Source organism: Amblyraja radiata, chromosome 18 (genome assembly GCF_010909765.2).
Source record: "Amblyraja radiata isolate CabotCenter1 chromosome 18, sAmbRad1.1.pri, whole genome shotgun sequence".
NCBI classification, from domain to species: domain Eukaryota; kingdom Metazoa; phylum Chordata; class Chondrichthyes; order Rajiformes; family Rajidae; genus Amblyraja; species Amblyraja radiata.
This window is the reverse complement of record NC_045973.1, coordinates 31,469,654-31,486,125: the sequence shown is the minus strand read 5'-3', so window position 1 is coordinate 31,486,125 and position 16,472 is coordinate 31,469,654. Positions and strand designations below refer to the sequence as shown.

The 16,472-nt window shown below is 44.1% G+C and overlaps 1 protein-coding gene across 1 annotated transcript in view; it reads left to right on the top strand.

Annotated features, from left to right (window-relative positions):
• Positions 1-16,472, top strand: part of ppm1m (protein phosphatase, Mg2+/Mn2+ dependent 1M) — a 34,101-nt gene that overhangs the window by 10,406 nt on the left and 7,223 nt on the right. The window contains exons 2-8 of the mRNA XM_033037053.1: positions 3,377-3,497; positions 4,000-4,272; positions 5,341-5,453; positions 7,333-7,417; positions 8,341-8,459; positions 11,113-11,176; positions 12,141-12,248. Of these exons, the coding sequence (XP_032892944.1) occupies positions 3,377-3,497; positions 4,000-4,272; positions 5,341-5,453; positions 7,333-7,417; positions 8,341-8,459; positions 11,113-11,176; positions 12,141-12,248 (883 nt within the window). The remainder of the gene's footprint in view (positions 1-3,376; positions 3,498-3,999; positions 4,273-5,340; positions 5,454-7,332; positions 7,418-8,340; positions 8,460-11,112; positions 11,177-12,140; positions 12,249-16,472) is intronic.

Here is a 16,472-nt window from a genome sequence, read left to right as displayed (position 1 = left end):
TTTGAAGGTAAAAAGAGTGGGACTTGCCAAAGAGGCATCAAGGAACTTGGGTGGAGGTTTTTTGTTTAACCAACTGTAAATAGAGGCACCAGAGACAGCAGATGCAAGAATCTGTGTAGCATGTGAAGGAGAACTGCTGGAGGTACTCTGGGTCAGGCAGCATCTGCAGAGGGAAATGAAGTGTCGGCGTTTGGTTCGGGTCCCTTTACCTAGATTGAGATGAAGGTCTCAACCTGAACCGCCAATTGACCATTTTTTTTTTCACAGATGCAGCCTGACCTGCCGAGATTTTCCAGCAGTTATCTAGTTTTGTTCTGCTGCTTGTATAAACAGGTGGGAGGCCATGACAGGGTCTAAATTTGAAGGAAGAATCTTAAATCAGGCATCGGACTTGGGAGTCAGCTTAGATATGTTTGCAGAGTCTTCGAAACGGGATAGTTAGTCAGAGTCGTACACCATGGACAGTCCCATTGACCCACACCGAATATCAAGCACCGATGTACATTGATTAATTGAAAGATATGGCATGAAAACAGGCCCTTCAGCGTGCTGAGTCCGCGCTGACCCTTGATCACCTGTTCACACTAGGTCTGTTATCTTACTTTCTCATCCTCTCCCTACACATCCGTTTGAAGGGAACTGCTGTTGTCATGGGACATTTAATATTGACCGGTGAACCAAACCGGCAAACAATTCGTAGAAAATAAACTTATCGAGTGCGTCATGGATTGCCTCTTGGAACATTATGATGCAGAACCTACTCGTGAACAAGCTATTTTAGACTTGGCCGTGACTAATGAGGAAGGAGTAATAAGCAAATTTGTGGTTAAAGATTCGCTAATACATAATGACCAGGATATGTACAAATTCTAAATGCAATTTGAGGGTGAACACAACAGGACTTAATCCATTATCTTTACTTTAGACTTTAGAGATACAGTGTGGAAACAGGTGCTTCAGCCCACCGGGTCCCTGCTGACCTACAATCACCCCGTACTAGCACTATCCTACAAACTAGGAACAATTTACAGAATTCAATGAATCTATACCTTGTGGTTAGGAGGGAGAAATATATCAGCCATGATTGAATGGCAGAGTAGACTTGATGGGCCGAATAACCTAATGACTGGTCAGTCGGTCAGTGCGTGAGTGAGCCAAGGCAAAATGTTACCTATCCATTTTCTACAGGGATGCTACCTGTGCCGCTGAGTTGCTCCGGCATTTTTGGGTCTAAAATATCGAGACATGTTTGAAGGGAACTGCAGTTGAGTTTTGGTTTCGATTTTGATTTTGATTTTGGTCTTGGTTTAGTTTTAGTTGAACTCTGTATGGAGTTTGCAACTTCTCCCTGTGATCGTGGTTTTCCTCCGGCTGCTCCAGTTTCTTCCCACATCCCAAAGACCTGCAGGCTGGTCGGTTAATTGGTCACCAAACTGTCCCCGGGGTGCGGAGAGTGGGTTTGAAAATGGGATAACATAGAACTAATGTGATGATCGGCATGAACTCGTTGGGCCGAAGGGCCTGTTTCCATGCTGTATCTTTCAATCGATCAATTCGAAAAGCCATTGATAAGGTGCCACTAAGTAGGTTTGTCTTGGTCAAACCCCACGGAATACAAGGGGTTGCAGCACATGGATAGAGAGTTGGGTAATGGTGTTGATTCCTTGGGATTCTTCACATGCGAGGATGGGGTGGATGCGATCATTGAATTCATTCAAATGGATCAATAGAGTTCTGGTCATTTGGGGAATAGGGGAACATGGGATAGTATGGAAGATCAACCATAACCTTGATGAAAGGTAGAGCAGGCTCAAAGAGTCAAATGGTTTACTCTGTTACGCCTTCGGCTGCATTTGAGTATTCTGTGCCAGTCTGGTCACCCCATTACAGGAAGGGTGTGAAGGCTTTGGAACGGGTGCAGAGGTGGTTTACCAGAATGTTGTGTGGATTTGAGGGCATTAGCTGCAAGGAGAGTTTGGGCAGATTTGTTTTGTCTCTGGAATGCCAGAGGTTGAGATGAGACTTGAAGGAAGTATGTAACATTATGAGAGACATTGATGGGGTAGACGGTCAGAAGCTTTGTTCAGGGTTGAAAGATAAAATGCTATGAGAGGGGCAAAGATCAAAGATTGCTCTGTAAACAAAAAAATCATTAAATAAATCTAGACAAAAAAAATGATCTCAAATATTTTCTCTAGAATGCTGGATGTTGGGAGACCCAAGAAGTATATTTTAAAAAAACGATGAGAGGCATAGATAGAGTAGACAGTCCGAACCTATTTCCCCAGGATGGAAAAACCCAATACCAGAGGGCTTAGCTTTAAGGTGAGAGAGGCAAAGTTTAAAGGAGATGTGCGGAGCAAGTTGTAAAAAACCCCCACAGATTGGTAGGTACCTGGAACGCGCTGCCAGGGTGGTGATGGAGGCAGATACGGTCGTGGCATTTAAAAACACTTTTGGATAGGCATATGGAAACGCAAAGGTACACAAAAAAGCTGGAGAAACTCAGCGGGTGCAGCAGCATCTATGGAGCGAAGGAAATAGGCAACGTTTCGGGCCGAAACCCTTCTTCAGACTGATCGGGGGTGGGGGGGGGGCGGGGACAAGAAAGGAAAAAGGAGGAGGAGCCCGAAAGCTGGGGGATGGGAGGAGACAGCAGGGGGACTGAGGAAGGGGAGGAGATAGCAAGGACTAACAAAATTGGGAGAATTCGATGTTCATGCCCCCAGGATGCAGACTCCCCATATCCTTCTTAAACACATATGGAAACGCAACGTTGGGGAGCAATTGTGGATGGGCATGGGTTGCATGCCTTGCTGACGGTGCCCACTTGCTACTCAGGAATCAAGAGGGGAGGGAGGAAGCCCTACATGACTCACTCATGTCTGAAATGCTGCAGGTGGGAAGAAGATGATCAGACAGCAATGCTTCATGATGCAAACTGTGCCAAGTATGTAGAAAGAATGGTGAGGGTGCCTTTGGAAATGTGCCCCTACTGCCCACCAAAGGAACAGAGAGCGGAGTTGGAGCTGATACACGGTGGAGCAGCGGTAGAGTTGCTGTCCTACAGCGTCAGAGACCCAGGTTTGATCCTGACGACGGGTGCTATCTGTACAGAGCTTGTACTTTCTTCCTGTGACGGCAAGGGTTTTCTCTGGGTGCTCCGGTTTCCTCCCACACTCCAAAGATGTGCAGGTTTGTGGGTTAATTGGCTTGGGTAAATTGGCCCTAGTGTGTAGGGTAGAACTAGTCCATGGATGATTGTGGGCTTGGTGGGCTGAAGATGCTATTTCCACACTGGGTATCCCTGACCCAAACAAACCACACAAACTGGAAGGAACTACTTTTGTCGCTAACATTGTGGTTCTCCTTCCAGGGTGATAAACGCAGGCAAAAGTCTTTCCAATGAAGATCAAGCGACCTGTAGACCTGTCATCCTCAAAAAAAGAACCAGCATTGATGAAGACTGGGTATCACTGTGCCAGAATGAAGACAAGGTATGTATCACGTGGTTTGTTGTCTTAGAAACACTAAAAAAGAATCAATTTGTAAGTTTAAAAGCCCTGCTAACGTCAAGCATGGGATATATGGAACCTAAGTGGGATATAAGGAACCAACTAGCCATGATAAATAAGGTGCCAAAGCAAGGCGACTGTTTGTGTACTGGTCCCAGACATGGAGCTGATATTATTCATTACAAACGCTCCACTCGTTTCTGTACATTATTGTAATTATGAAAAGTCGTTTCGCTGACAAAAAGAAGCTTTTCATTCTACCTCGGTACATGTGGCAACAATAAACTAAAGTGAAGTGACTCAAGCCCATAAAGCTTGTTGGGGGGGGGCTATCACTGTACATGTGACAATGATGTCCCATTGAACCATAGTGTGGCCACAGTGGGCTGAGTGGCCGTCTCCGCTGTACTCCCGTGACCCTTGGTGTGAGCACAAGCATTTACTGGAGAGTAAAATGTTTATGGATGTTTCATTTACCGTCTAGCAAACCCAAGAGATCATGGCCACCTACTGGGGATTGTTTGATGGCCACGGTGGACCCACAGCTGCAATCCAGGCATCTAAACACTTGCACCACTGCATCAAAGATCAGCTGGAGGACATCTTTGACATCATCGGCAACCCTACCGCCGCCACGCCCCCGATGCGTCTGGGAGAACAGAATAGCAACGGAAGAGAGACGAGTTATTCAAAGGATAAAAAGATCTGCGTGGAGAGCGTGGTGAAAGGAGCTTTGGAAATTGCCTTCAAAAAATGCGTAGGTTTAGGATCGGCCATTCCATAGAGTCATACAGCGCGGAAACAGGCCCTTCGGCCCAACTTGCCCATGCCGACCAATGTGCGGCATCTAGACAAGTCCCACCTGGCCAATATCCTTCTAAACCTATCCAAGGCATGTACCGGCCCAAGTGTTTTATAAATTTGTGATAATACCTGCAAGTAGTCCCTCTCCAGTGCTAATGGCAATTTATCAATATTTTAAAGAAATGTTAATCAAATTTGTGTGGTTCTTGTACGTGCAACAATCTGAGAATATTGATTGGAGAGACAAGGAACTGCAGATGCAGATTTACAACAAAAAAGAAGGACACCAAGTGTTGGAATAACTAAGTTGGTCAGGCAGAATCTGCATGTCCTGCAGAGATGCTGCCTGACCAGCTCACCTACTCCAGCACTTTTTATTTGGAGAATATTGATTGATTGGAAGATGCAGCATGAAAACAGGCCCTTCGGCCCACTGTCTATGATGACTGTCGTTCACATGCGTTCTATGTTATCCCACTTTTGCATCCACTTCTTACACACGCGGGGCAATTTAACAGAGGCTGCTAACGGATAATCTCTCGGGATCTTAGGCACATGCAAACTTCTCCACCACAACAAGATGACTATCAAAAAGGTGGGTCCAAGTCTCTCAAACAGCCACATGGCTCATTGATTGAGTCGTCAACCAGTAAAGTGGACAAATAGTTTGAATAATGTCACAGAATCTGATGCAATCTTCAATTTAGTTTAGTTTAGAGATACAGAGTGGAAACCAAGTCTGTGCCGACCAGCATTCATCCCATACACTAACGCTATTGCACACACACATTGGGTGCAATCTGCAATCGTTACTGAAGCCAATTAACCTACAAACCTGAGCGCCTTTGAGTGTGGGAGGAAACCGGAGCAGCCGGAGAAAACCCACGCGGTCACGGGGAGAACGTACAAACTCCGTACAGACAGCACCCGTAGTCAGGATCAACAGCATAAAATCTCTTGTGGAAATTTGTAGCTCGGAGAGAGACTAGGTATTTAATCTTTGTGTCCGTTTCCTCCACAGGACGAGCAGATCGGAGACTACCTGGCATCACATAACCAAACTGGAGGGTGCACGGCCCTCGTTCTTCTTCACTTTCAGGGAAAGTTCTTTGTGGCCAGTGCTGGAGACAGTAGGTGAGTGTGTGAAATAGACATGTCCTCACCATGCTATCATCTCCATTACCAAGTATATTCCACTTGGAACTAGAGGCAAGTAGGGCAACAGTAGAGCAACAGTAGAGCTGCTGCCTCACGGCGCCAAAGACCCGGGCTCGATCCTGACTGATGGATCTCAATAAAATGCAAGTTATGTTTATTTCTAAAACTCCAATACCGATACTGTAACAAACACACCAAAAGTTCTCCACATTGGCATCAATTTCAGCTGGGATGTCAGCTAAGGTAAACCTTCAATATTGACTTTGTTTTAGCTACAGTAAATCAAAATTATCTTCTCAAGATAACACGTTTATTCACAAAGCCACCCTCAGAGTCCACAAAATCATTTGGCTGCCAGTCAGCAAATCAGTGCATAGAAACTGGTAGAGTTGCTGCCTTGCAGCGCCAGAGACCCGGGTTCAATCCTGGCCTCGGGTGCTGTCTGTACAGAGTTTGTACTTTCTCCCCGTGACCGCGTGGGTTTTATCCGGGTGCTCTGGTTTCCTTCCACACTCCAAAGACGTGCTGGTTTGTAGATAAATTATCCATAGTGCGTACAATAGAGCTAGTGTACGGGTGATCACAGATGGACGCAGACTTGGTGGGCTGCAGGGCTTGTTTCCACGCTGTATCTCTAAACTAAACTAAAGTGTTTCATTACAATGTTTTGTACACCCTTCCACAGTCAAAAAGAAAACCAGGCGTCCTTTTACCCAAGTTAGTTTCCAATTGTTCTCTGGTGCACAGATGTACCGCGAGCGGTCTCAGACAACACTGTCCAGGATAGGTTTGGTTCAAATAGGTGAGGTGTTTTTTCTGGCCAGTTCCCCTTCTTCCCAGCAGCCAACACTGGGATTCAACAGGGGCTAGAATCCAGTTTCTCTCCTGCATAACCAGGATACCATATATTGAGTAGGAAGGAACTGCAGATGCTGGTTTAAATCAAAGATAGACACAAAATGCTGGAGTAACTCAGTATTCAGTATTTACTTTAATGTCATTTTAACTGAGTACTTGCATACACAGAAGAAACGAAAAATTGTTTTTCAATCGGTTCCCATTAGTGCAGTTAATAAAAACAGAATAATACATATAGCTTTAAAATTACCATATCTAAAATAGGCCTAAAAATTGAAATAAAAACAGACATTCAGGCCGAACAGTGGCTTTGCTGACAGGTGCCGAGCTGTCAAAGTATGGGCGAGGTTAGATGTGTTGGTGTATGATATATGGGGAGGGGACACAGTCCATTAACCAGTCTTATTGCCTGTGGGAAGAAGCTGTATAGCATCCTGCTGGTTTTGCAGCTGATGCTCCTGTACCTCTTCCCAGATGGCAGAATGGAGACGATATGGTGTGATGGATGATAGGGGTCCTTGATAATGGAGATGGCTCTGCGGATGCTACGCTTCTGATAGATCTCCAACAGGAAAGGGAGTGGAGCACCAATGATCCTACTGGCTGTCTTCACTATCCTGTTAACTCAGCGGGACAGGTGGCATCTCAGGAGGGAAGGAAGACCATATATTGACATTACTTTAGACTTTAGAGATATTGCGTGGAAACAGGCCCTTCGGCCCACCAAGGCCGTGCCAACCAGCGATCACCTCGTACACTAACACTAGCCTACACACTAGGGACAATTTATAATTTATACCGAGGCCAATTAACGTCTTGGGATGTGGGAGGAAACCCGAGCACCCTGGGAGAACATGCAAACTCCGTACAGACAGCACCCGTAGTCATGATCAAACCCGGGTTTCTGGTGCAGTAAGGCAGCAACTCACTGTGATGCCCCTGTATAAGACATTGTCAACTAAATGCTAATGACTTTTTTTTAATTTTATTTTTTAAGAGCAATTGTGGTGCAGAAGAATGATGTTCTACCTCTTTCCAACGAGTTCACGGCTATCACCGAGAGACAAAGGATTCAACATCTGGTAAATGCAACATTTACATTTAAATCCTGCTGATCTTTAAAGATTTGATTGAAATCTGTACATTTTTAAATCAATGAATAGATAGTATAGCTGTACATTTTCAAAGCAAAGAAATTAAAAACATAAGATAGGAAGGAACTGCAGATGCTGGTTTATACCAAAGATAGACACAAAGTCATGGAGTCATATAGCGTTAATACAGGGCCTTTGGCCTAACATGTCCCTTCTACACTAGTTCCCACGCCTGTGTTTGGCCCATGTCCCTCTAAACCTGTCTTATCCATGTACCTGTCTGTTTCTTAAATGTTGTGATAGTCCCTGCCGCAACTACCTACTATGGCAGCTTATTCCATATACCTATCACACTTTGTATGAAAAAGTTACCTCTCTGAGTCCTATTAAATCTTTCCTCCTTCATCCTAAACCTATGTCATCTGGTTCTCAATCACCCACTCTGGGCAAGAGAATCTGCATCTACCTGATCTATTCCTCTCATGCAAAGTGCTGGAATAATTCAGCGTGTCAGGCAACATCTCCGGAGAGAAAGTGACGTTTTGGAGAGGGACCTTTTTTCAGACTGAGAGTCTGGGGAGATGGAAACTAGAGGTATAACCAGGCTCAGAACAAATTAGAGCTGGCACTGATGACCAAGGAAAGGTAGAGCCCACAAAGGTCCATTGTTGGCTGTGGAAGTGGTGATAGCAAAGGGATATGTGGATGCAAACAGTGGAACTAGCAGGATGACATCGTCAAAGGGTTAGGTTTTAAGGAGTGTCATAGGTGGGGGGGGGGGGGTGATTGGATTTGAAGGTTGGTGAGGAATCAGGAGAGGCCTTGGAATTTGGAGCAATCAAGCTGTGGTTCCAGGTGTTACGGAAAGTCAAATCATAAGCATTTCATTAATAAGTTAACTTGCTTTGTAGGCATTCCTGAAGCCCGAGTTACTTGGTGAAGAGTTTTCAAGATACGAGTTTCCTCGTAGAGTGAAAAGAAATGACGTTGGAAAGAAGGTCCTGTACAGGGATTACTTCATGTCTGGCTGGTGAGTGCACAACGCACCAATTATCTAGAAAGAAGGCGCTGCAGATGCTGGTTAAATAAAAAAAAGACACAAAGTGCTGGAGTAACACAAAGGGTTGGGCAGCATCTTTGGAGAACATGGGTTGGTGATGTTTCAGGTTGGAACCCTCCTTCAGTTCAATTATCTATTGCATAAAATCACACACAAATGTTTACACCATCCTGTATCGTTTCTGACTCTTAGTCTACACAAACTAGGTTGATTATTCCCACCTTGTTTAGAGATACAGCGCGGAAACAGACTTTTCTGCCCAACAAGCCCACGCCGACCAGCGCTCACCCGTACACTAGGTTTCTCCTACACACCAGGGACAATTTACCAAAGCCAATTAACCTACAAACCTGCACGTCTTTTGAATGTGGGAGAAAACCAGAGAACCAGGAGAAAACCCACGTGTTCCCAGGGAGAACATACGAACTCTGTACAGACAACACGATAAGGCAGCAACTCTGCTGCGCCACCTTTTACACCACTGTGCCAATCTTCTGCTTGGTGATCACACATTTAGTATCAATAGCTTTGCTTCAGTTTAACCTGCTTGAATGTGGTTTGACAGATGGGTAGAGATACGGCATGGAAACAGGCCCTTCAGCCCACCGTCCATGTTGACCGTCAATCAGCCACTTACACTAATCTAATCCAAGTTTATTCTCTCCATATTGTTATCAAATTCCACCCCCCCCCCCCCCCCCCCCCCCCCCCGGTTGTTGGTGGTGGTAACTGCTTTGAAATGCTGCACTGCAAAAATGGTTGTCGTTGGAAACTTGACAGTTTCCTGTTTGCACATTATATTGAATTTAGATAAAACGCTACCACTTACGGCTGTGATTTTTGGCCATCTTACTCAGTCCCCTGCCGCTCATCAGGTGCAGAGGATTAAATAAAAGTTATTAGTGTTTTTTTTTTTAAATGTTGAGAATCTCTCTCCTGTCAATCATGCAACACCCCTTCCGGTTGCAGGGGGGAGGGATTATAAAACCCAGAAGTGTGGGTGTGGATCAGTCTCTGCAAGATGGTGGAGGGAGAGGTCACGAATCTGTCTGAGCTGTGAATCAACAGAACACACTGAATGTCTACTGAACTGTGAGTGTGGTGTTTTGTGTGGTTTTATGGTGGTTTCACCCCGCTTGAAATGGTATGAAACCGCACTTGAATTTGGTGGCCTTGCACCCTGCATGAAATGGCATGAAACCGCACTTGAATTTGGTGGCCTTGCACCCTGCTTGAAGTGGCATGAAACTGCACTTGAATTTGGTGGCCTTACACCCTGCTTGAAATGGCATGAAACTGCACTTGAATTTGGTGGCCTTGCACCTTGCTTGAAGTGGCAGGAAACTGCACTTGAATTTGGTGGCCTTGTACCCTGCTTGAAATGGAATTTCAAAGAACAGCATTGAGTCAACTGCCAGCCCACTAGCCGTGAGTGAGCTGGCAGCACATCAGGCGTGAGTGACTGAGGTGCCACCCCAAGAATCAATTTGGCCCATAATGTCCATACTAGCCCTCTGAAAACCAGTCCCTTCAGCCCACAATACCCATATTAACGCTCCAGAACCCCCCCCCCCTCCCCCTCGGGCCACCAATATTGGAATTGGAGAGGTGGAATATTGCTTTGGGGGACCAGCCCTCCCGTGTGAACATGGGACCCAATGGGTCCCACTTAGTCTAGTATATTACTAAAACTCTCATCTTGTTGCGATTCTGCATGCGTGATCCCGGATCTACACCAAAACAGTACACGATAGCACTACAATTTTTGGACCACCTTACTCACAATTGTCCTGTGGTGTAGTGTATCAAGTTTCATTCAGATTGATGGTATATTATACAAGTTATTCGTATTTAAAACGTAAAAATGTAAACCTTACAGAAAATTCCAAATCCAATTGCTGTCCCTGCTGGGTACTATGTTGCAAATCCCAGGCCACTGAGTCCTGGCAATTTACTGGAGAAACTCAGCGGGTGCAGCAGCATCTATGGAGCGAAGGAAATAGGCAATGTTTCGGGCCGAAACCCTTCTTCAGACTGTTCCATCTGAAGAAGGATTTCGGCCCGAAATGTTGCCTATTTCCTTCGCTCCATAGATGCTGCTGCGCCCGCTGGGTTTCTCCAGCTTTTTTGTGTACCTTCGATTTTCAGCATCTGCAGTTCCTTCTTAAACACCTGGCAATTTACTTTTCACTTAACTTCTCACTGGCTACAATGTTTGCAAATCACTGAGTCCTCACAGCAATCAAGTGCAATTTGGATTTTTTGGGGGACCTATGGAGAATAAGGGGAAATGAGCTGCCCCTGTGCAGTTGGGGGCTATGGGTGAGTGCTGAAATAATATTGCATTGGGGGAACGGCTTGGGTTAGGGGAATGGGTGAGTGGTGGGATATTGCGTTGGGGGACCAGACCACCCGTGGAGGCTATGGGTGAGTGGTGGAATATTGCGTTGGTGGACCAGGCCTCCCGTGTGACAGGACAAACTCCACTTGGTGTAGTTTGATAATAAATATTATTAATATTGAATCATTTTGCAGTGTTTGAAATTTCAATTCAAACAACCTCTCCATGTGAACCCCCTCGTCTCGAGATTATAATACTCAGACTTTGTTCCATCTTTTCCAGGGGTTATAAAACTGCAGAGGAAGATGATCTCAAATATCCTGTTGTGCACGGAGATGGTAGACAGGTACGACTCTGAAAAGTCATTGTAAAGATTGTTATTGAGAGTGTAATGTCACTGAGGGACGGTTTCGGTATCTCGATTTCTCTTGTGACATGCAGCAGGCCCCACTGTACATTTACTGTGTGTTGCCTATCAGCATTTACTGTGTGTTCCCATCAGTCTTACCTCCTCCTAAAGGACACAGAGTGCTGGAGTAACTCAGCGGGTCAGGCAGCATCTCAGGAGAACATGGAAAGGTAACATTTTGGGCCCCGACCCAAAATGAGAATGTTCCTGGGACTCGAGGGCCTGAGCTATAGGGAGAGGTTGGACAGGCCAGGAGCACAGGAGGCTGAGGGGTGACCTTATGGAGGTGTATAGAAATCCTGAGGGTTTATCAGATGCTACCTGAATACTGAGTATTTTTAACACTTCCTTTATATTCAGTTTCCGACGTTTTTTTTAATACTTCCTTTATATTCATATTCAGTTTTGTATTCTTCATTATATAGTTATCAGAGTAGCTGCTTATGGCTTTCCTCTTGTGATCAGAAATGTAGAGCCTGTGCAGGTGGATACAGAAATGTATTCTCTTCCCTGCATCCAAGCTGCTGTTCAGGTACATACAGTAGGAATGGATGGGAACTTTAAGTTCTGTGACGCTGCTTAGTAAATTATGATCAATCTTTTCTTATATTTCACATCTTTTGATAACATTTGCCCAACTCTTGTCACAGCCTGTGGTCTGAATGTGCTGCACGCTATCATCTGGCAACAGTTTACACAGCCAATAGCATTGAAAGTCGTGATATTAAAATGGTTTCCATCTGCTTCAAATGTCTGCAAGTAACAAATGTCAGATTCACAATGAGTTTGCATCAAGCAGGAGCGAGTCCCAGTCAGCAAGCAGACTTGATGTTCACTAGCACTAGTTATCCACCTAGTTATTCTGCTGGTTTTGTTTCAAAGCTTTTTGTTTCTATTTCAGACTCGAGTGATGGGGACAATCGCTGTCACACGTGGACTAGGAGACCATAAGTTGTTGGTTTATGACACTGATCTCTGCATAAAACCATTTTTATCTTGTATTCCTGAGGTAGGTAAAGTAAAGGAAAGGTAAAGTCATATCTTTCAATCTGTGCATTGTTTTTGACATTGAATTTGGATGCTTCTTCGCTTGTTGAATCTGTAGAATTAAGAGATACAGCACGGAAACAGGCCCTTCGGCCCAGAGTCCGTGCCAATTAGCGAGTCCCCCATGTACACTAGTACTATCCTACACACTAGGAACAATTTACAATTTTTCCAAAGCCAATTAACCTACAAACCTGTACGACCTGTAGTGTGGGAGGAAACCAGAGCAACCGGAGAAATCCCCTAGCCGTCACGGGGAGAACGTACAAACTCCTTACAGACAGCAGGATTGAATGTGGGTCTTTGGCGCTGTACGGCAGCAGTTCTACTGCTGCATCGCCCAATACTTCCAATTGTTTTTTGAATTTACAGATCAGAATAGAGGAACAACTCCTCCATCCACAATACCTATGCTGATCATGACGCCAATTTAAACTGCACACCTGTCTGTACGTGGTCCATACCCCTGTTTCCCGCATGTTTGCTTCTTTGGAGATGCCTCTTAAATGTTTCTATCATATCCATTTCCACAACTTCCCCTGGCAGTGAGTTCCAAGATGTTCGTCTGACCTGCCTTCCCTCATTTATATTTTCCTTTTATCCTCCATTATTTTATTTCCCCAACAATAAATGTCTTGCCATTTCTTGGTCTTTGCAAATCTTTTCCTGTTTTACCTTAGTTGCAGCTTTAATTGTTAAACTCACTAATTTTTCTGTCATTTTATGACTAATCATTTTCACTTTTTAATTCCATCTCATCTCCCAACTTGATCCTGATGTTACTGTTTCTCTTATTTAGCAATTTTAATCAGTTGCTATTCCATTAAATTTCTAAAACCTCAACCTGCACTAACTTTTGCCTCTGCCGTACCTTTAAAAAAAAAAAAAAAAACCCCATCAGATCCTCTATTTCCAACTTGCTTTGCACTCATTTACATTTTCCACTTTCAATCTTGCTGAACATTTACTTTTTCTTCCACATGATGTTCCTTATTTTCTCTGCAATGTACTAGTGTTTCTAACGGGACTAGCACTTCCTGCTACATTTAACTTGATGTAATGCTTGACTCATTCACCAAGACCAGAACATTGCTATTACCATGGTGGGCAAACTGATACTGCCCCCCTGTTTGGACAGTGTCTTTGCAACACCTTGTCTGTAAATCCCTTTTCTGTAGTTGCTCTTACACACATCATTATCTATTAAGTGCTACAAACCTGTTGTACTGCTTCAAGTAAGAATTTAATTGTTCCATTTCGGTACATATGATAATTACACTCTTCTCGTATGTTAATTTATTTTCCATTACCTGCTGCTCAAAATTAAACACCAAAAAAACTGATTTTAAACAAATTGGAGAAAATTTAACATTCCACCATCTAATGCAATCAGCTCAAATAGCTGGTGGGGTGGGGAGAAGAAACCTGTGAAAATGCAAAATGCTGTTCCTCCTGTAAAACCACTGTAATAGCACATTAATTTTAGCCCCAGCTTTTGTAAAAGGGATGCCAACCCTGCCAAGTTAAATCTTGTTCATCAGAACCCTTGTAACCTGCAACGGCATTGTCATCTGCTGCACTTTGCTGCACTTTCAATGCCACACAGTGGATTACACATGCATCTAATATGAATATAACCTGAAAATTTTCAATTTATGCAAAAGTCAGTTCCTCAAACATTTGTGTTCTGTTTCTTTCACTTTCTGATGTTGGTTATCTCCCCCTACGCACAGCAAACAATTTTGTGTACCTTCGATATTCCAGCATCTGCAGTTCCTTTTTGAAAACAATTCTGTCTGCCTGTCCAGAAAGTGTTGCGTAATTTTAGTTTAGTTTAGAGATTCAGCGCGGAAACAGGCCCTTCAGGCCCACCGGGTCCGCGCTGACCAGTGTTCCCCGCACCTTAACTCTATCATACACCCATTAGGGTCAATTTTTACATTTACTGTGCCAATTAACCTACAAACCTGTAAGTCTTTGGAGTGTGGGAGGAAACCGAAGATCGCGGAGAAAACCCATGCAGATCACGGGGAGAACGTACAAACAGCACCCATAGTCGGGATCAAACCCGGGCGCTGCATTCGCTGTAAGGCAGCAACTCTATCGCTGCGCCACCGTGACCACAATGAGGATGCTACTAAGTACACAGTAAATGTTCCCTTGGCTTCACAGGGCAGCTTTGTATTTACTATGCTACTATACTGCCCCCCTGTGGAATTCTACTGATAAATCTCTTCCAAGAGCCAAATGGCCCATTTATTTGCAAAACACAAAATGCTGAAGCAATTGACCAAAAGTGCTTTGAATTTTCAATAAAAAATCCCTTTTTTTACACTTGCAACACCTATACTATTGTAGATAGGACAATAGATTGGATTCTCATGCCAAACCTACACTTTAAATGGTTATCAAGAGGACATGAGATGTATTAGGTATTTCTGAATTAATAACAGCACAAGTTTTTGACAGCAAAAACAGTGGGTGAGCCATGGCTTTAATTCTTACGGATCATTGATTCTCATCAGGTTGATACATAGACAATAGGTGCAGGACAATGGCTGACCTATTTTACCCTCTCAACCCCATTCTCCTCATACTCTATGACGCCTCTGTACGAATCAAGAACCTATTAATCTCCATATTGGCCTTCACAGCCGCCCGTTGCAATGAATTCCACAGATCCCCTCTGGCTAAAGTAAATCTTCTTCATCCCCAATCTAAAGGTACTTCCTTTTATTCTGATGCTGTGCCCCTACACATCCACCCTATCTCAGCCTTTCCACTCCCCACTTAAAAACATAGAAAATAGGTGCAGGATTAGGCCATTCAATATGATCATGGCTGATTATCTACAATCAGTACCCCATTCTTGCCTTCTCCCCACACCCCTTGATTCCGCTAGCCCTAAGAGCTCTATCTAACTCTCTTTTGAAATGCATCTAGTGAATCAGCCTCCACTGCCTTCCGAGGCAGAGAATTCCACAAATTCACAACTCCGTGTAAAATCTTTTTCCTCATTCCCCCAACATCAGGAACATGTTTCCTGCATCAAGAGTGTCCAATCCCTTAATGATTTTATGTTTCTATAAGTTCCCTCTCATCCTTCTAAATTCCTGTAAATACAAGCCCACTCTCTCCATTCTTTCATGACAGTCCCGCCATCCCAGGAATTAACCTCGTGAACCCACGCTGCACTCCTTCAACAGCAATAATGTCCTTCCTCAAATTAGGAGACCAAAACTGCACACAATACTCCAGTTGTGGTCTCACCAGGGTCCTGTACAATTGCAGAAGGACCTCTTTGCTCCTATACCCAACTCCTCTCGTTGAGGGAAAGCAATTTAGTATCAGAGATACAGCGCGGAAACAGGACCTTCGGCCCACCAGGTCCACGCTGACCAGCGATCCCTGCATATCAACACTATCCTATACCCACTAGGGACAATTTTTACATTTACCAAGCCAATTAACCTACAAACCTGTACGGCTTGAGTGTGGGAAGAAACTGAAGATCAGTGGGTCAGGTAGCATCTGTGGTGGGAATGGACAGATGACATTTCAGGTCGGGACCCTTCAGCTCTTCTTCTTTAGTGCCCTGACCCGCAATGTCGCTTATCCATTCTCTTCACATGATTGCCTAAGTGTTGAGGTACTTTGTGTTTTGCTCAAGGTTTCAGCATCTGCAGTTTCTCCTGCAATTTTATTTGTCCCTGATTACTGCCAGTTTTGGACCCAAATTGCCAATGCACAACCCATGGGCGTTTACATTTGTATTCAATGTGCCACGTGGAACAGTGAGGTTACAATTTAGCAGTGCCAAACTAGTTAAAGTTGCAGGAGAGGAGATTGTAAGCATATGTAATGGATTTAATTTCCAGTGTGGTCTGTCATTGCTCTACATCTGGAGCTTTATTCAGGAAATTAGTCTTGTGATCCTCAAATCCCAGCTTGATGAGCTAGAAGGCTATGATTGAATTGAATGCAGCAAGCTTGGACAAAAGCAGAGTAATTCTCAGTATTAGGCATGTTGTGCGATAGGCAGCAGATTACAAAACCAACCAATGGCCACAAGCATTTTAATTATCATGCAACAATACTGCATAATTTATCAAAACATAACATTCGAGCTGGTTGAGAAAAATAATTTTCTGATGAATTTACAATATGTAAACAAAATGTTCTTGGC